The sequence below is a fragment of the Aulonocara sp. 'chitande type north' Nkhata Bay genome, linkage group LG9 (assembly GCF_057382095.1).
Source record: "Aulonocara sp. 'chitande type north' Nkhata Bay isolate Kocher_YH1m ecotype deep benthic linkage group LG9, A_spYH_male_GT1.1, whole genome shotgun sequence".
Classification (NCBI taxonomy): Eukaryota; Metazoa; Chordata; class Actinopteri; order Cichliformes; family Cichlidae; genus Aulonocara; species Aulonocara sp. 'chitande type north' Nkhata Bay.
Window position 1 is genome coordinate 19,533,780 of NC_141352.1, and position 21,535 is coordinate 19,555,314.

Sequence of the window (21,535 nt, forward strand, 5' to 3'; positions counted from 1 at the left end):
ACATGTGGCGAAAGGTTTTCTTTAAACCACGGAGGTTGAATGGGAATCAGTGGATAATAAGAAATTAAAAGGTAAAGAGGGCACAGGGGAAAGAGTGAGGGAGAAAGCCAAATCTTAGCCCCAGGGCTTAATGTTACAACACAATGGCCGCCAAGGCAGTAAAGGAGTCAACATTTCTTATTCGCCCCCTCCCCTAGTGCCACCTGCATTACAATTAACCTCATGGCAACCTTGAGGTCTCTGATTAGTGATGGCCTATTGTCTCGATCCCATTAATGCTTGGCCCCCACTCTGCCCTCAGCGCACTCACATCAACAAATCAAACCCAGTTTCCGGCAGGGTCTGTTAGCGCAAAGAGCTGCCCTCTAATATGGGACGGCTAACTGAAGGATAGCTGCGGAGGTCTTTAGAGAGCTGCTTTAGGTACCTGCAATTTCAGGTACTGCTGAAACTTAGAAAGAATAACCTGCCAAAAAAGAAAAGAAATGGGCTGAAAATGAATAATACGAGGGCAGGAACTGGGAAATGATGCAGGAGAGGGATGCTGACTAATTTTTAATGACCGCCACACTGACATCTACAAAATATGAATGGAAAAAAACCTGACCCATTCAGTCTTAGATATGCAATATCTATATCCAGTGATACTCGGGAGAAGTGAAAAACATGGAAGTAGGAGCATTCAAGGAATTAAAAGCACACCAGATGTTGGGAACCCCTCAAGGGATAAACCGACACATTAAACATAATATCACCTCATGCACTGGAGTGCTATCACTGGTTCTCTCCGGGGAGCTGTTATAGTATGTGTTGCTGCCACAGTTTAAATCTCAAGAAGTAGAAATTAAACCGCTGCAGACGGGCCCACGCAAAGAGTACACTTGGGAGATTCGGCTGGCTTGGAAGCTTTGTGTGGAAAGCAAAAACTGTCTTTAAGATTACAAAAAAAAAATGAACTGGGGGTAGTTGTGTCTGATATCGTCGGGGAGATAAACATCAAATCTTTTTGTGTACACTAGCTGGCAATAACATGGTAGTCTTTCGTCTTTTCCAGTTTCTCTTTTAACTTAAATCAGCTCTTCTGTGACATGACAAATAGTTCATACAGAATTAGTAGCACACATGCATCATTTAGGGACAAGACTAGGCCCAGAATGATCTCTAGTTATATGCATCAGAAACAATCAGTTGTGAGATGTTGTAGAAACACCACCTTTATTAATGAGCTGAACCATGTTAATATCAGACTAATACTATTAACAATGTTTGCATACAGAAAAATAAAAACCTCAGTGACTGTTGAATCTGACATTTACCATGATGCTATTAAGTTGAAAATGAAGAACAAATTACAACAATGCCATTTATAATGAACTGTGATTACTGCAATTATTATACTGTAATTATTGTAAATACTGAATGTTTAGTATTCACATGTGTGGAGGCTCGATAGTGAACTATGTTCTGAAGTAATGCATTCATTTCATTCATTCATTGTGCATCAATAAGGTTATTTGAGTAACTCTGTCCACTTTATTTCTAATGAAGGTTTGAATATGATCTGTAATTTCAGTGATGGACAATATAAAAAAATAACAAAAAAAACCACTGTTTATACTAAACATTTTGTGTGTAACAGAATAAAACGTAAGTCAGTGCCTGGCTTTGGAGGTATGTGGAGTTAGTAGTGACTTTGAAGCAGGAGAGTAGCGTTTAAGTGTGTGTGGGATCATTTTTAAGTTTGTCTTTTTTTCACTCAGTTAATTTTTATCCTGGTTGGTTAAATTTAGATACCAATGCATAAGAAAAAAATAGACCTTTTTACATTGTTAACCAAAGATTCACTTTCTATTTTATCAGAATGAAAAGTTGGCACAAGTGTATATTTTATTTATGCCCATAACCAACACAGGTAACTTAACTAAGGAGGTTATGTTCCTGGTAGTGTGCGTGTCGTCATTCTGTCTCTAAACTGGTGGAAAACAGGAAAAACGTCTTACAACCTAGAAACTATAACTCCTATATAGTGTGTATAGTGTGTATTTTTAACATATAGAAAGTATCGTATAAGGATTTAAAATATTAGGTCACATTTGACCTTTGAACTCTCCTACAAGGTCAATAAATTGATCTGATGGTTAAAGTGATTGTAATGTTGCATAGAGCTATTTAAATCTGTTCCTTAGTGGCTTTGTTTTTATTGACAACATATAGGGACATATAGGATATGTATGGGGATTCTAAATATCAAGTTATGGCTTTATCATGTAGATTACAGTAACGGGTTAAAAAAATGTACAATATTTCTGAATATGTATTCTTCTTTTTGGAAAACAAAATAAACTGAATCTTTACATTAATTCAAATGAGTTCCACACATGTATTGTATCCACATGGATACAAAATAATAAATAATTTCCTTTACAACTATGTCAAATACAGAGGAAATAACCAAATTTGCACATGTTTCTACTGCACTCAAACTTCTTAACGTATGTTTAAAAGTAACAAAACTAAGGGAATATATACATAATGGAATACTATCTCCTTAAAAGTCTGCCAAGAAAGTCAACTGCCTTGGGAGAGGTTTGCGCTCTCTGAGTGCCACTTGTTTTAAAATGTAAATACACATGTAGAGAATTCTTTAAAAAATGGTTCAAATACAACAACAGGTGTCTCCAAACTACTGCCTTGATGCACCTGCATGCCTGTCACTCTAATCATATATATATGCTTGTAAAGGCCCCTTGGCCCCCTTAAATGCACTGAGAAAGTTTTTAAAAGCGCAAGGTTAAAGCTGTGTAGGGTCTAGTTTTAACCGAAACCAGGGTCATTTCCTAACCTCAACTTTTCTCAAGTTATCTTTGAGTAATTGGTAAATGCAATTAGCATCTGAGTGAATGGCAGCATTTGACGTATTGTATTGCTCTGTGACAAACTAATTTATTACAAAGATTTTAATGTGTGCGATGCTTTATAAATATTGTAGATGTAGCAGTGATGCTACTTTTTAATGCTGTTGGTTGAAAGCTATTTTGACTATTGTGAAATCCTTTGTGTCTCAACACACGTTTATGCATTCTGCTGTTCCTGTTTTGGCCATCCATTTGTTCCAGATGTTATCAAGCTCCTTGTTGCCAGCCATACTGAAGTCAACTCTTAAAAAAAAAATGAAATGCAGGGTGACAAATTGATTTACTATAGCTATTTTCCTCATGTTATTGCATCTTTATCAAGTACCATGTGAGGCTTGGAAAGGCTATTTTCTCTCTCTAGCAGAAGAACATCAAACCATTAAGTATTTAATCCATTCTGGCTCAGGTGCAGCTCTCTGTCCAGCTAAGCAATACAACAGTTATACCATTTATGCACTGTCCAGCGTGCAGGTGGCAGAAAAACTTCTGGGGCACACCTGCCAGCTGATCCAACCATTAGACTATGAACCACACTGTCTATAGCCCCAATGCCCTGAGGATTTGCCTCACCGTGCAGGTGCAGGGACAGACAAACTGTGATGGATTACTCCAGATTTAGCAATCACTTCCTCAAAAAACCTCTTTTGTCGCGTGTAAATGAGCCGACTGGATGCGTATTTTCCATGCACTACAGAAAAGTCTTGTTTTCATGGTACAGTAAATGGTTCTGGGAATGTTTTTAACTAGAGGGCACACACTGAAGTTCAATGAGCTGACTAAAATGTCTTTAAACTGGTTGAAACATCATTTTAAGATTTGTATTTTTATCTTTAACGTTCGTCTTTGAGCCTCAACAGCACATCCTTCATAGAGCATAGCCGCGATGCTACTACACTGCTTGTATCGTTTCACCCTGCAACCATTAGGCACATAACTAAGCTCCGACCACATTGCTTTAAAACCGTGCCAGGTCCAAGCCAAAATACAATTTGACTGACGAATCAAAGAAGCACAATGTAAAATGCTTTCTCTGCTCCAATCCATAAAACTAAATACCAGAACCATTTTTAATTTCAAGTCTGATTTTAATTACAGTATGCTAGAATCAAAATTAGCTTAAAGCCTTTTGCAATCTTTTATTTGCACAAGACTTAAACGATGAGATCCCCAGATTATAATGTAAACTGTAATAAATGATGTCTTTTTTCTTTAGTCGAAAACTTGCCAAGATTAAAAATGAAATTAAAAAATGCACATGAAGCTTTTTTTTGTAATCGAACAATTTGTCACAGTGGAAAATGAATACCATAAACTTCATATACAGTTAGAAATTTAAGCAGGGATATAAATAGAGGATGTACTATTAATATTCTTAGAGGAATGCTTGGGCCTGGTGTTATCCATGAGATTCATCAGTGTTAGTAGTTATTGTCCAGACCCCCCATGGTTGTAATTCTTTATCCTTGCCATCTCAGTAAACTGCATAATTTAGTTAGGAAGATGTAATTCTATTCCCTTCACACAGTCAGCGAGGCTTCAGGCTGACCCAAGGCAGTCGCACTTAAGTGAGTTTGCACATGTAATAGTGTGCCTAAGTTATTGATTTGAACGAATACAAATGAAATGAATCCCCTGACCTTGAGCAAGAAGTGATTAGAGTGTGGCGGCAACAGTCTGATATGCTATTACTATCTTAATTTCTTAAATGATAGTGTATTTATGTAAATCCTTTGTTTATCATGCATCCATATGGTGAACTAGAGAGATGATACATGTGCGTTGGTTCACCATTGAACCAGATGTTGGCTAATCTGAGCTGAACAATAGATCTTTTCTCTAAAAGGCACATAAACCTAAAAAAAACAAAAGAACTTCAATCGAGACAAAGAAAAGGGGATTTAAATACTACAAAGCACCATTTGCATTTGATTTTGTGCACATGTAAATGATTCATTTAGCACTTTGAGAAGCTGTGACGCTGTGTTGTGTTGCTCGATGCTGCGCAGCTTGATTTTATGCACTTCATCTAAGGGTGGATCTTAAAAAAAAAGAGAAGAAAAATCAGAATTGTGTTTATCCAAACTCATAAAGAAAATAATCATTAACTAGCAATGCAAGGAAAGTGTTTTGTCTTGGTAAAATATGATACCAGGTGAGGCCCCGTGCTTTGACAGGTCGCCATTTTCAGGCCACTAATTTGGTCTCACTGTGGCAGTAGCAACTCCCAGCACAGCAGCAAGACAATTATATCCAGGTGCAAGGATTTGATTCAACAAATTCTAGGTGGATCATTCCAGCTTGCTCCGAGTCTCCCCCCTCTCCCCCTTTGCCGTGTTGTCTCTCTTCTGGGCCAGCTTGGAACAGATGCCCTTGAACAATCTACAGCCCTCACGTGTGACTGAGGACCTTGACAAAAAGCTGAAGCACTTCCAGAAACTTGAAAGTCATGAACCATGTTGTATATTAGAATAATTGGAATGGCAGCAACTGGAAACATTCCCCTGAATATTCCAAAAGATAATGGGACATGCTAATGAGCATGGAATCAAGCCAATCCAAAAAAAAAAAAGAAAGAAAAAGAAGGAAATGAGAGAGGAGAGTGGAGATGGGAAGGTGCTCAAAAAAAAAAAGAAAGTCGAGTAAAGCGTGTGGGGTGGGCTGTGTGCATATGTGATGTATGTGTGCTCTGTCTTCCTGGAACAGTAGTACTGTTGAGTGTAGAATTGCACTGTACAGTCCGCCTGTCAAAACTGTTGATGCGCATTTGGGGAAAGTATAATTTGGGAGCTCGCACCTGGCAGACTGAGGGATTTCATGCTATGCTCCTATGCCAAAGCACTCAAGCAATGCCATGCTGAACTCGGAGCTTATTTCTCTGGTCGCCACACAACATGAAAGAGGACCCATAAATATCTTTTTTTTTTTTTTTTAAGTGTAACTGTATTCAATTTAAATGCGTCTCAGACGACTTTAAGTTTGCGTTGTTGGCTCGGTGTTCTGATATTTTGCTGAACGGATTGGTATAATTTGATTTATTTTATTGTGCTGGAATATTAATGGTATACAAAATGGAAATTTATAACCAGCTGTGAGACAGTTTTTTATTCTAGGAAAGCAAACCATGTAGACTGAAAGCAAACTGTAGCTGATTTACATAAAGTCTTAAAGCATAATTCCTATTAAATGATAATTATTACTTGAGGATGAGCTTATAGGGCACTGTCTTATTGGAAATGCTAGACTGCATCTCAGCAATACAGCAAACTCTGTCATCAGTGACATGCTACATCTCAATCCTGTGGACAGCTGATTGGATTTACTCAAAACTTGGGCTGGAGAAAATCTCACGCTGAGAGTAAAATTGACTTAGCCCTGTATTCAGAGAGAAAGATGAAGGGCATCCAGTCTTATCATTCTCCATCCCGTGTCTCCATACAGCCCCAGTACTTTCCATGTGTTATTCCAGTGTGTGCCCAAGAATTTTCTACATGTGATGTCAACATCAAGCCAGGACAGAAAGTCAAGGGAGGTACTGGGAGTTAAATCAGAAGTGCTGCCAACATTTTATGGCTTTGGAGTCCATGTTCAGATGGATGAAAGATCGCTGTAAGAGATAGATGCCAGAAAGCTCTTTAAATGGAATAAATCGAGATGTATCTTAATGCTTGTGAGACCAGCTTGGCTAAGATTTGCAAGATTTGTGAAACTTAAAACACCTTTTTTTCCCTCAGTGTTCATTTTGCATAAAATTCTTATGACATATTCAGGGAACATTTGACCAGGATAAGAGGTCTGTATGAGTTCAAGAAGCTCTATGTGTTAAAAGTGAAATCATCTGTTATCTATATACGTTATGATTACGCTTCTTAAACAAGATCTGAGCTTCACGGCGCACAGATGAACATTTTATTACATGTTACAGGCACATTTATTTGATAAACCGTAACAACATTTGTAGATCTGTAATATATAAAAATGCAGACAAGTGTAACCATGGGGGCTGCGTATAATTTCATTCCCACTGCATCCTCACTGGGGTGCTGGTTCTCAGACTTCAGCCAGAACACAAGCCTTTATTTGATTTAGGGAACTCCCCCTCTTACGAGCCTCCTCTGCTCATGAAGTGTCCCAGTATGGAATGTCTGCATTATTACACTGCTGACAGAGATTGATGCTTCCCCAAACCATCTGCACATGCAACAATACTCAACTTGAATAAACTTAATTGCAGACAAAGGGGAAAACACTTTTAAGAAGTGGAAAATACGACGGATTATTTAATTTTGGATGTTCTCAGACATATGCTTTAAGAAAAAAAAAGTTTTCTAATGGATGTTTGAGAATCAAACACCATCAGCAAACGTGTCAGGAATGAGTGATTTACTGAAACGCTGCACGCAGCCATGGTTGAGTTGGGTTGTGGCAGAGGCAGTGCAAAGCCACCAAGTGATGTAACTTGAAATTTATTTACAGTCAGCCATGGATCATCAGTCATAGGTCCCCGAAAACAGACATGCAAATAATCCTAAATATCCCTTTTGTGTGACTTATCGCATGTCAAAACATTAAACTCAATTCATCCTTTTAGTTTTACGTCAAAGGTGAATTTTAATTATAAAAGTCTAGCCTTTTTTCTTTATCCTCTGCAATATTAATTTAACACTTGCCATTCAAGAAAACAGATATGTGATATGTTCTCAGCTCTTGAACAAAAGCTGCAGTGTACTTGCACAGAGAATCGACCTGTAACCCAGTGGGATAAACTGTTCAAACCTTACAGTACGTCACCGTTTTGTTTAACAGGGCTAGGGATCAAAACACTAATCCTCCCCACATTCCCTTTGGTTATAATTAACTTGCAGTACTTGAAGGTAACAGTATTTTAAAGATGTATTTTTATGGACTCTAATCCCAATTCAATCTCTCTTCCTGTGCAAAGCACAAAGAGGAGGGAAAAAAGGAAGACAGCTGAGTGCTTTTTGTATTCACTCTGCTTGTACTTCATACTTTTTTTAATAATCAGTTCAATATTACAAGGTATTATGACCTGGATGCTTTCATGGAAATAGAACCTGATCTTTAATGGTTTGGATTAAATATTCAGTCATGAGCCAACAAATGATTTATCTTGCTTCAAAACTTGTAGCAACAAAAAATTGTGAAAGTTTCACTGCGGCTTAACACGTCATCCAGCCCCTAATTTTGTTATATTGAAAGAAAGTTAAATCATATAAAAATAAAATACAATAAAAAAAAACAACATAAACAACGCCAGTGGTGCATCAAAAGTCTCAACAGTGACACTCAATTACAGATTGTGGTTTTAAGTGTAAGCCAATTATTTTCAGTGAAGAAGATCCAAACAAAATAAGGAGTGATTTAAAAAAATAAAAAAATAAATAAATAAATAAATAAATATATATATATATATATATATATATATATATATATATATATATATACATTTTAAAATGATTTGCAGAAATGGCTGCTTTCAAACAATCACTGCACTCACCATTAGGTAGCAACATGCAGCCATTTATCTGTTTGATGACGGGGCTCCAATTTTTCTGTGAAGCAATGACAGATGGATACTTACATCACATAAGTTTGGAAACAACCTTTAGCGAGACGTTCAGCCGGATGCTTTTTTTAAAGGACTTATCAACACTTCTCCATTAGACACAAGCCACTGCTGTGCATGGCTTTATAACTAATAGCTGTGTGTGGATGCAGAGCAGGGGGCTGTCATAATTAAAAAAAAAGAAAGAAGAAGAAGTGGTTACAGACAAGTCATGTGATGAATATGACACGTAAACGCTGTCCGTGCTGTTTGCTTTGGTGTGCGTAAACAGACACTCACAATGGACCCAAGCCATCTTTTTTATATCAATATACAACATTAAATAGCTGTAATAAAAAGCATTAAGATATTGCCATCTGGACTGTCACATTCCTGTGGAGGATCCATCTTGAGCATTTGTGGTACATGCAATGTCTGAACATTCATTTTTGAGTTGTAAAGACTGCTGAAAAGTTCCCAGTAAGCCACAAAGCCACAATGCACCATTACTTGTGCAATACAAGCATTTTTGCTCTGATGTGGGCTTGCATGTAGCTGTGATGCCGCTTTCCTCTCAGCTCCAGAACTTTCATGTAGAAATTTAGATGTTGTCAGTCGTTTAAAGCTTAGCTGTTTTTCAGAACTTGATCTCGCGGAGGGGACTTGACCTTTCGTGAGTGCTAACATTTTATTTGCCCTTTCACTGGAGTGGTTTTTGCCGTACCTGTGTAAGGCAGAAGTCTACGTGGTCTTCAAGCAATACAGGTAGCCTTGATATGGGATAGAAAGCATCTAGGTAAGTCAGGGTTACTGCAAACACGCTACATTGCATTCTCACTGTGACACATTTTGTGATTTTAAAAAAAGAAAACTTTATTAATGCAACATATATAAAACCAATTTGATTCTGACAATGAACAGTTTCTATATGCAGACATAAAATACAAATATGATTCTATTTGTAACACAATGACCTTACCTCAGCCAAGACAGAATTATCCTGACACTGTAAACATTAAAATCAGAAGCAGTCGCTAGTTGTTCTCAAAATATCAGAATCTTTAAACGTGACGTCATGATGAGCAAAAATAAAAACAAATGCAAATTCTGCACAAATAAAGTCATAAGAAGTATTGTTGTTTTTATATTTTCTCCTTAAATTAAAACCTTTTGTGTTTACCAATAAATATTTCAGTACATTTTCCTCCAGAAAGTGGCAGTGTGAGGTTTTTGGCCACAGTTGTGGTATATTTTCCGTTGCAGGTGGAAAGACCAATTAGTGATTAATTGGAGGGGGTGGAAAAATAATAAACGGCAAACACCTGGACCACGCAAATTTGGGCCAATCATTATCAATCAAACCATGAGTGAGCAACACCGAATTGGAATAAATGGGATACACGTGCCTTATGATGTGTAACATTTTATTTAGAAATTATTATTAGCCGATAAATTGAATTATCACAGTTGCACCTGTCAAGCGGTCTGTCACTCAGTTAGATATAGACGGATTTCTTGCCTGCCACCATGTTTATGGAAGACAATAACGTAACTCGAGCTGGAAAGTGTGGCTGAGCTGTGCTGCTCCAAACAAAGAGAGAACTGTGTTTGTTTTTCCGATCCTTTTATGCCTGGAGTCATAAAAATAAAAGCAAGCTTTTAGCTTTGATGTTTCACAGAAAAACCCTTTAGTCAACCTTCTCTTCACGCATTACATTGTGTTTTTAGTTACATGTTGATTGTATTACCTTTCAGTGGCTGGCTTTTTGTATGCTAAGCTCTGCATGCCAACTTAAAATGATTACAGAAGCTTTGGATGCATTCAACACTGTGCGTTCTCGCCATTTCTTCACATCCCTGTCAAAATAGTGCAGAGGTCACCACAGCTTCAGCAAGCAGCGTGACACCGTACATCGCAGATTTTAGACTATTCACACCTAAACCACATTGCATCAGTCGGTTAACTGTGACATGATGGAACATCAGAGTCATAGACATAAAATCGAACTGCGAGAACCTGCGGGCACCAGATGCTGCACACAGTTTGGGCCTTTATTGGAAGAATTGTGGGAAAGAATTTGGCACATCTCACTGAACATCTTTTTTTTTTTTCACTAAAACATTGCATTTAATTTTAAACAGGCTTGTTATTGCTCACATAGTTTTATTAAATCGAGCTCTTTTTGTTTCCAAGTCCGATCATGTGTCTCAGAAATGTGTAGCATGTTGCCTGTTCTCTGGATTCCTTCTCACAGACAGTGCAGCCCACTTTCTCTGTCTTCTGACAGCGTTAGACAGCTAATATCCTGCGTTCTTCAGTTCACCACTTGGTGTGTGTGTGTGTGTGTGTGTGTGTGTGTGTGTGTGTGTGTGTGTGTGTGTGTGTGTGTGTGTGTGTGTGTGTGTGTGTGTGTGTGCACAGTCATACAAACACTCCCACACAGACAGACACATTCAGCTTCCAGGTCTTTCTTGGCTCCCATCACCAGTCAAGTTTCATTTCCACCTGTGTCCTGCTGAGGCAGCTGGTGAAAAATATTCCCTGCCAAGCGCACTGTTATGATGATACCTTACATACCACATTTTTGTTTGCCAAATTTTACTTTTAATCACTCTCTTTCTGTGTTGCTACTATAATTATAAATGAATGCAGTGCTGAGGGGTGGAATAGGACTGATGTGTTGCATCAATCAGTACCTTTCAGCAGGATGCTGTTAATCTGCTGTTACACCGCATTGTTCTGTTGATACCTTCTGCACAGTGGCAACAAGACGATACAAGAACGGTTTACATATCTTTGTTAAGGTCAGCGAGAATATGTTTTTATCTTTCTGCGTTTCCTGAGAGTGGCAACATTTTAATGCAGGGATAAGGGTTTTGGCTTGACGACACTGCTGCATTTTTATGCCATTCTGAATAGGCTTGATGTCAGAAACGCTTGAATAATAATGAATGCAAAATGTCTACAGATGCACACGCTCTCATGGCAAACACATATACAGCCACAGTGTGCACTGGACTCTAATGATGGATGTCCTTCCATTATCAGAATCAAACTGAACAACAGTGAGCCAGAACAATTACAAAGCACCAAATGTTTGAAGAAGAAGAAGCAGAAAAAAAAAACACACAGTCGATATTAACGTAGCATTGGAAATACCAGCATTTCTACATGCACAAGCCAACTAACCAGAGGAATTGTGATTCCAGCTTGTTTCATTGCACACACATTTTTCCCCCTTTGGAATGATTTACTCAGGAGGGGAAGAAAAAAAAGAAATCCATTTTTATTTAAAATATCTGCACTCAAAACACCAGGCAAGCAAAACAACTTATATTTATTGCCCCTTGTCTCTGAAAAATATTTGAAGGGTTTAGGCAGCAGCCCAACAGGAAAACGACAATGAATTTCAGGCAACCCAAAGATTAAGTGGTTGTGCAGAGGGTAGGGTGATTGCTAGATTCGCCGAGATGGTGTTAATGAGCACAAATGCTGCTTGATATTTAATTTTTAGAATTTGATCTTTGTGTTCTTGATAAATTATGACTGCCATTTGTAGCACGAGCTTCTGTTACTTTGCTTGCCATGTAAAGACTCTGAAAACACGCATTGTGACCTTTCACTTGCAATAAGCACACATGAGTTTTGGAAAAGGTAAAAAAAAAAAACATGATAAGAAATTGTTTGAAAGATTAGAAAATCCTATTTCTACAACAAACCTGTGATACGACAGATAATTTGTGTACATTATGTTCAGAACCTACACGATGGGACTCCATCCTAATCCCCAAATGTGCAAATGGCAACAAAGAGATTCATTCTGTTACCAGTTAACAGTAGGACACCACATGCCATGTTCTCGGGATGATAGCTAATAGGTTAATTTGGACTCATTGTTAAAGCCTTGGGAATACAAAAGAGCATGCAGCAGGATGAAACCCAAACATCTGTTCGTATCAAGTTTTATGTTTCAAGAAACTATTAAGTCCTCGGAGTGGTATGATTTCAGCCATGTTTTCTTTCCAGGCCAGCTTATGATGCATTCTCGCACCAACACTGTGATGTGCAGTGGATCGGGAGAAACCTGTCACTGATTATCTCTGGCTGGCCAATCCACACTGTGAAATAAGGAGTCATTATCAGACTCATCAGATAAGCAGATGTTGACAAGCTGCTCTGTAAGTGAGAATGCCTCTCCACTGAACAGTGCAGTGATGTACCATATGCATGGTTTGACTTCAGCCGCATAAAATCAAAACGCGAGCTTATTTTATTACGGTTGATGAATGTCATAGGCTGCACTCACGTGGTCCAAATGTAAACAAGAGCATGCAGTGATGTCAGTAACGGAAACTTGTTTGAGGGGATTTATAAATGGCTGTGTTTCGAATTAAGAGAAAAGTCGCTGTAAAGATGCTATAAATATAAGATGAACAAATTAAAGGTGAAACTGCCCTTTAACTGATTCTGGGACTCAGGGGTTAAAGGGTTAAAAACAGATGTTTTGGAACCGGAAGTTTGTACATTTGCAGATCTGTTTAACCGCTAATCACCAGAGTGCCCTTGAGCACCACCAAAAATCCACAATGGCCAACTAAACAGCCCACTGTTAGAGCTGCGCATGTGCGAATGAAGCGCATTGACTTTTTACAGGAAAAAACAGGCATCAGACGGTGACTATTTGTTTTTTTTTCTCCTGAAGGCTGAGGTGTGCTGCAGTCTCACCCTGCCGCAAAGCGCTAATTGGGGTGGCCTCATTTAGCAGCACGTCAAAGGGGACGCGACAACACCGTGTCAGCGCCTCCACAAATCTCCTGCATGGTCTAAACTTAATAGCATGTCAGACATCACAACTGATGCAATAGGGGTCACGGTGAGCCTATGTTTCACTATAACGAACCCTTCCCCAACCCCGGCATGGAGACCGGGGTGGCAAAGCGGAGATTAATGTTCCAATCAGCGATGTGGTTAAATAAAAAAGCGTTGAACTATACGAGCTACAGTCTGGATTATCACAAGGCAGACAGACATCAACTAGACAAAAGGAAAGGGGGGGACACAAATTTGTGTTGTTGTTTTTTTTGTATTGTTTTGGGTTTTTTGTCTAGAAAATGGCATTATTTCACAACAGCTGGACATTCCATTTGTAAAGACAGATTTCCTCTGCCTGTCACGGACAAAACGGCGAGCTGCTCCAGTGCAGCGTTGGTCCCAGCAGATTACACATGTGGCAGCTCGACTTAAAGTACTTGTAAGAGCTGCTGTTTATAAGAAACGAGGATTTAGCGAGAGTTTCCAACAGGGAATCAGTATCCCAATCAAATCCACCAAACCAATAAAATTTCAGCTTTTAGCGAAATTCTGATAGTTGACTTTTTTTTCTTTTTAAATTTTAAATGCGTTTAAATTTTTGTTTTGGGACGATAATGCCACAAATCTATGTGAAATGAAATATTTACACCTTTCTCTTAGAGTTAAGTGGTGTCTAAAGCGAATAAGAATAGGAATAACTATGAGGATATCAATAACAAAAAAAAAATATTAATAAATTAAACAGTCAAATTTCAAAGGGGCACGAAAATAAAACGATATAAATGACGTCCAGTCACTGAATATGCATGAAGATTAAAAATAACATGCTGTAATTTTTCTGTAAATCAGCGTCTGGATTGTCTTTCTATGCAAACTTAGATGTTCAGTGTGGGATGGATTGCTCCATTACCCAGGCTCTGGCACTGGAGTCGTTTTATGGCTGCAAATAAGACAGGGTTTCTTGGAGGCGTTTCGAAATGTCTGCATGCCAATAAACCAAAGTGGCCTTGACTTGAATTTGACCTTTTTGTATTAGAACCCTTAAGCCCGCCAGATGAGGACTCTGGGATAACGGGTTTGCAAGTTATTTCACGACTTTCAAACTCGGGGCGTAGGCTCCCAAGTTTTTCAACTCCCTTATCACTTAAAAATGGATATCACGTGTAAGCCTCCGCCGGAAACCTAATAGTTAAACCCCACTGCAAATGTTTAACTTATTGATTTAGTTCTCATAGAGTGACGGCAGCTGGGCATGCACATCAGAGCGCTGGCAAAAGCATGGGCACCTCATCCATCAAGGAGCGTGGATTATAGTTTTTTTCTAATCTTGGGCTATACTCCACGTGTCAGTGCAAAGTTTCTGCATAAGCAGCATTTATCAGAGCGTCTGATTTAAAAAAAAAAAAAAAAGGGGGGGGGGGGGGTGATCTCACAAAAAAGGGAAAAAGGTCCAAACAAGTCATTAAGAGCAGCCACAACTTACAAAATGGGAGGGAAAGAGTTGAAAGTGGGGTTTTTTTTGTTCGTTTTTTTTTTTTTAATGAAAGCCTATTTCCATATACTGCACGTGCATTTTCAAAAAGCAGAAAACAAAAGTAAGAAAGGTTGAATCTGTCTGATTTTTGATGCGCACATAAGCTGCAGCGTGTCTACCTTGGTAACACAAACGTCAGGCTCGGTTTACTGGCCACAAGTGCTAGTAATAAATATTCATGATGCTGGCGCCTGCGCTTTCCCGATATCTGTTTGTCATTTCCAGACTTGAGCGTAGATACATTTAAAGTGGATGTTTTTCCCCCCGCGCTCCTATTTGATCTGGAGTCACCATCAGCCCTATAGCCTGATGGAAGTCGCCTCCAGCCTCTCGTCGATTCTTCTTTTACGAGCATCTCATTTTCGACACCGTGTGCAGGTTCAGTGTAAAGTAATACGACAGAACCACGAAGTCAGAATTAAGTAGTAAAGTCCCCTGCTTTTTGGATTGAGTTGTGTTGGCAGGGCAAAGAGCTAACGTTTGTTTTCTCGTTTCCTTTTTTTTTTTGTAAGACTTAAAGGTTTTAGTTTCACTATTTGCTAAAAGCATCTGCAGGGAAATTAAAAAACAACGTGGCTAAAGTATGAACTCAAGTCTGTGGCCATTAGCAGGCAAAAACTATGGATCCAGTCTGAGTTTAAATCCATTCCACGAAGAGCATTTTCCATCATTATTAGTCTGGACTCGAAACATAATTTCACATTTAAAGACTTTCCCTCAAATGATAAATAAACTGTTTTTTTTGTTTTGTTTTGTCTTTTTGCCGAATTGAGCTTTTATCTCAAACATTTGTCAATTTGGCATCAACTTTATATTTAAATAAAATGCACGTGTGGACTATCTGCCAGCCCAGAAAACCACAGGAGCCAGTTTTAACACATCCACTTTAAACTATTTATATTTCAAGTTGCATGTGAACATTTTTCTATAAAGCTGCAAACGAATTCACTGCACGGGCGTGGAGTGCGTCTTTATTTTATTTTTTTTTCACCCCCATAGCGGTGCACGAGAGCAGCATCTGCACTGGGACCAGATAGATAGTGTTAAATAGAGTCGAAAAAGTCATTTTATTACCATCCTTCATTTATCTCCAAATCTAATAGTCCGTGAAAAGAAAATATGAATACATTTCAATACATTTCAACAAATCATCTAAGATGGTGGGAGTCGTTTTTAGTTTTTTTTTATTTTATTTTATTTTTATTTATTTATTTTTTGCCGCTATAGACGAGCATGCACGAGCACACGCACGCGTTTCCTCTGCTGCTATGTGTACATTTTTTTTTCCTTTTGGGATGTTAAATTTGCTGTGTGGCTCTTTTCGGGCATGTGCGACAAGCCTTTACGAGGGTGCAGACTGACAGATCGTGGCTCCGTGCACACACTGCCAGTGTTAACCATGATCAGTGGCGGCTGCTGATGTGATCTCTGCCTAATGGGGCGGTCAAGCAAGCTGCAGCCAGGAACAATGAGGGGCCAGACTAATACACCAACTCTCCCTAAATCTATGAAATCCGACAAAACGCAGGAAAGAAAAATTAGATTGGAAAATTAGATTCCCGAACAATTAAGTAAGGCAAGAGGGGGGAAAAAAATCCGGTTTTACACCGAGGAACAACCGCCGTGATTAATCGATTTAATTTGCACATTACTGGAGGGCAAAGTGTTGGATGTTAATTTTGGATAAACAGAAGATGCAGACTGGGGAGTGAATTTACTTATTATCGACTGGCAGGAAAAGTTGTGACAGCGTGTTTAAAACACGGCAAGCCTTTACGTTCAGACTGAGCTGGTGCCTCACACACGTATATATATCTATATACACACACAAACACACATATGCGCGCCTACTGCAAAAGCCCCCCCCCCCCCCCACACACACACACACACACACCCACACACATATACGCACACACATAAAGAGTTAAAATTATTTGTGCAACTAACCATGCAATTATTCTTCCATCGGAACTGTACTAAATGGATTATCGTGGTGGAAAAAAGGGGGTCTGTTTTGGTGATGCATCCTATAAAAAGAACCCATTAGTTTAACACAGCACTCATGTTGAGATCAACCTCAAACACTAATGAAACCAATAACCTCCAACGCATTGCATTCTTGTATTTTTTTAATCCTTTAATATAGTACGAAATGTATCCAAACATTTTTTTTGTTGTTTTTGTAAACTAAATTTTACATATGAGCGCATTTCTCCATAAATACCGATCATTTCTAACATGTTACCGGTCCTTTACATGCGGATAAATATGGAAAATTGAGCTACTTACATAATACTTCCTTTCAGACAAAGCAATTGACAGAGATTTTATAATTATCACTACATAAACAGATTGACACGGAATTTCAGGCTTTCACTACACGATTTATCGACATGACATTAAATAACAACAATGATACTGTGCTACTCAAACTGGACCTTGGACGAAAATGTTGCACTGAATAGGCTACAAAAGCACATTAATACTAAGAGTCGGTTAAGTCGACGTGTAGACTGTAGTAATACTGAATAATTCACATTTGGTACACAACTATAACATTCTTTTCAATGAAGTCTATTCATCGCAGTATTCTTAAAACCATCTCATTTTTCCATATATCTAGGGACCACATTTTTCACAAATTCCCTTAAACTGTGATAGAACTATTTACAAAATAAAATATTACATTTTTTTTCAACTTGGTGAAATCCTTATGTACAAAAATTCAGGCCTCTACCCGCAGATAGCATGCTTTTTGAGATCTCTCTCTTCTTCCTTTTTTTTTTTTTTTTTGAGCAGTCTCTCAGTAAAAATAAAGACTCAAAGAAATATTTAGGGGGGAAAAGTTTAAGTAGGTGGCTGTCCTTGCCTCCTTTATGTCCATGCATTCTCTTTCACTGACATTAAGGCAGCCTTTTATTGATCGTTTGGGCCTCCCGTGTTTTTTTCAGTCCTCGTTTCACTGGCTGACTTGATAAAGTCTTTGATTCCAAGCAGTTTTATTTATTTCTTTATTTCTGCAGTCTTTTTCCCCTTTCTTTCTTTTTCTTTTTCAAAAATATTTACACGTACCATTCATTGAAATTTGACGACAGCGTGCTGTGGCTGGTTGTGTGGTGTACTGCTGAGGCTGCTGGTGATATGGAGCTGCTGCTCTGGTTCTCTGTGGACGGTGATACTATGGTGGGAGGTGTCGACGACTCGTACCCTGAACTGGCCGCTGGAGATGGCTGCGATCCTGCATTGTTGGATTCGTGGACCTGCGAGTAATGAGAAACGTGTTTTGAGAATCGTGGTGCACCGTGGGGGTTTTTGTTTTCGTTTTTGTTTTTGATCAAACACAGAACATAAGAACCTCATCAAAACAAATTAAAAGTCCTAATCTGACTGTTGGGGGACATGTGCAGAATTCTAAAAAACACAAAAAAAAGAAACAAAAAAAGCATACCCAAAACATAATTATTCCCATTAAGATCTTAATCTGATTTGTCGGTTAAAGAAAGAAAGTGTCAAGACAAATTAACTTGTGTTTCTGTTACTACACTGAAGGAAAAAAAGGAGGGGGAAAAAACTGGGACATCCTGTTAGAATAAAATCATACAAATAAAGAAATATTTTGTATCCAGGTTTCCAGTCACATATTGAAAGCAGCAAAAAAAACAGTCTGTGAATTGCACTTGCACACAGATAAACATTGCAGGAATACAAAAAAATACAATAATAATAATAATAAAACGGGTTTTACCTTCATGTGTTTTCGGAGGGAGCTGGGGTGTGTGTATGACTTGTCGCACATTTTGCAGAGATAGGGCTTGTCCGATGTGTGGACGTGCATGTGTTTCTTGCGGTCACTGCTGTTTGCAAACCGCCTGTCGCAGCCTTCAAACTCACATTTAAAAGGCTTCTCACCTAAACGAAGCAAGAAAAATAACAATATAGTGTTTGACACCGATGGGGCTTTAACATTATTATTACACATTTTTATTTTGACTTTACATAATTGAAGATGTAAAACAGTAACCAGAGTAAAGATTTATATTTTTAATAGTCATTTGGATTGGATTGCCTTGCAATAATTATCTACTGTAAATACATTTGAATCAGCTCATTTAGATGTGCATAAATAATATCAATTTGAATTTAAATATTATTTTAAATGTAATAGAAAATAGAAAATCTGGGGAAGCAAAAAGAAAAGCCTATAAAATATTTTCTGTCGACAGCTGCACTGAGTCAAATGTCAGTGAAGATACTGCAGCTGCCTTATAAATAATAATCCTGATTGCATGCATATTTTGGATGAGGCATTCTCAGCACTGATTTTGGCACTAAGAAAAAAAAACGGTCAATCTGTGCGGATCTTACCGGTGTGAGTCCTTTTGTGTATTTTTAGATTTTCCGATCGAGCAAATACTTTGCCACAGCCGGGGAACGGACACGGAAAGGGCTTTTCACCGGTGTGTACTCTGATATGATTTACAAGTTTGTATTTGGCTTTGAATGGCTTTCCTTCTCTGGAGCAGTCCTCCCAGAAGCAAATGTGGTTCGTCTGCTCTGGTCCTCCCACATGCTCCACCGTTAGATGGGTCACAAGCTCGTGCATCGTGCTAAAAGTTTTGTTGCACGACTTTTTGGGATTCGTCAGCTGTTCCGGTTCGATCCACTTGCAGATAAGCTCTTGTTTGATCGGCTGCCTCATGTATCGAAAGAAGGCCCCTGCTCCGTGATGTGCAGCCATATTCATGTTCATGGGGCCATAGCCGTGCAGCTGGGTTGACGCATAGTGGTCAGACCTGGGGCTCGTAACGTGGCCATACTGGTCGGCCCGACCGTACATGTCCCCCGAGAAGCCCAGCCGCATCTGACTGTTGACCACGTTGGAAGAGGCATGGCTTGCTGCTTGCTCGTGGAGCCCTGGGAAGAGCAGGTGCCCGGCTGCATCTGAGTGTCCATGTGGCCCTGCGAAACTTCCGGAGGCAAACAGACTGTGCTGCGCCCCGGTGGCATCCCCAAAACCCCGATTTCTGAAGAGAAAGTCCCTGGTGGAGTTGAAAGCCGCCGTGGAGTAAGAGCCAACGTGGGTCGGGTGGTGATGGTGTCCCAAGGCAGCTGCTGCGTAGCCGGGCGCCTGGGAAGAAAACGCCGTCTGTCCGGAGCCAATATCGTGGGAGCTGTGGTTTATTTTGAAGGCGCCCATCCCATCCGCGAACGGATTTATCCCCAACGCTACTTCTCTCTCTGTGACTTCGCCTGTTGAGTGATGCCGTGAGGAGCCGAAAGTAGTGACTCCTATGGTGGGATACTGCGGTCCTGCGTCCAGGAGCATCTTCAGTCTAGACTCGCTGAGACGACTGAGAGCAGAAATCAAAAAACCACGCGCAGATATTCTTCCTCCCCCTCTCTGTATCTCTTGGACCTCTACACTGAGCAAACTCTCAAATCCACCGAATTTCTGTTTACTTTTTAAGACGCGAGGAATCCCCCTATACCGCTCATCCGATGCACACGCAAAATCGTGTATACATGCAATATTGTCTTTTGCGGTTTATCTTCCTGTGGCGCAACTTTCACCTCCTCAGTCAGGCGGTGAGCTCTAGACTGATAGTCGCAATCATTCCTGCAGATAAATGAATTGAAAAGACAACACAGTCCAGCCCTGATGAATGGGAGAGGAGGGGGGTAGTCACGTGGCTCCGGAGCTTCTCGTTCATTGGCGGAGCCCCTTTCCCCCCAATAACATCCACTCACCAAATAACAATCCACGGTGCAGGGCCCTCACTTCTATTGGCCTCTTTGCATCATCAATCCCAGATATTGTGAGAATGCTGACTGTGAATTTGGTTAAAGGGCTGAATAACAGCAAAACAAAAGTTGGGAAACACAAGACAACAATTGGCCTCGTAGAAAGTAAGTCGAAGCCCGTTTTGCAGCCACGGAGTGCAGAAGGGTTACAAACCAAACGTTGCCTTTGTTGCCATGGCCATCAGATTACCAAGCACGCCCTTTTTTTGTTTGTGTAATTGGTAACGTTTTGTACAGTTAAGCGCTCAGGCTGACAGATGCGTCAATCTGTTTGTCTGCTTTCAATGATTATTATCTGACACTTCTCTTATTTATTGCACGTGGGACAGCATTCAGGAGATCATGAAACCTGACAGAGTTCTAACCTGGACCCGTCATCACGTGTGCCAGGTACAGGTATAGAGAGACACGGTTTAGATGTGTTTCATTCGGAAAACTTAGGGGAACCGCTATTTGAAGTTCATTTGGGGTCATCACTCTCTCGAAAGGCAGGGGATTATCACTTTATCTGTTTCACTTCAAATGAGTCCATACAACGTTTTGTTTTCTTCCTCTTGTGCGCAGTCCGAGTTTTGTAGCTCTGTTTCACTTCAACACTGTGTTTCGGCGTCCACTGAAGCGCACACCAGTGGAACATCTGTGCTTTAGATTTCCACATCATGCTCACCAGCACCCCGCGTTCACAAAGGTTACCTTGAATATATAGGCCAGTATTTAACTTGGATCTACAACTATACCTAATGTATCCATCACGGTTTGGCTGAGCTTGCGCGACTCACTCAAATTTTTTTTTTTTTTTTTTTTTTAGCAGACCAGCAATGCATAACCTGTGTGTAAAACGTTGTGGGTTGTCGAAGTTATCAAGTGGGATTTGCGGCGCTCTCTGCAGGAACCTCCGGCTGCTAGAG

At 39.5% G+C, this 21,535-nt stretch overlaps 1 protein-coding gene across 1 annotated transcript; it reads right to left on the minus strand.

Moving 5' to 3' along the window:
* Positions 1 to 9,325: 9,325 nt before the first annotated feature.
* On the minus strand, positions 9,326 to 21,467 carry zic1 (zic family member 1 (odd-paired homolog, Drosophila)). The gene is made up of 3 exons (XM_086306368.1): positions 19,191 to 21,467; positions 18,571 to 18,734; positions 9,326 to 18,085 (listed from the first exon to the last, which is right to left on the minus strand). Exons 1-3 carry the CDS (start codon positions 20,149 to 20,151, stop codon positions 17,888 to 17,890), a joined length of 1,323 nt encoding a protein of 440 aa, XP_086162494.1. The 5' UTR covers positions 20,152 to 21,467; the 3' UTR covers positions 9,326 to 17,887.
* Between the last annotated feature and the right edge of the window lie 68 nt (positions 21,468 to 21,535).

What these genes read in the sequence shown, in the direction of transcription:
- zic1 (XM_086306368.1), bottom strand. Translation starts at nt 20,151, where the DNA reads ATGCTCCTGGACGCAGGACCGCAGTATCCCACCATAGGAGTCACTACT. An exon ending in ACACAAAAGGACTCACACCG is followed by an intron (nt 18,735 to 19,190) that starts GTAAGATCCGCA and finishes TGCTTCGTTTAG; the next exon opens with GTGAGAAGCCTTTTAAATGT. An exon ending in CCCTCCGAAAACACATGAAG is followed by an intron (nt 18,086 to 18,570) that starts GTAAAACCCGTT and finishes CATTACTCGCAG; the next exon opens with GTCCACGAATCCAACAATGC.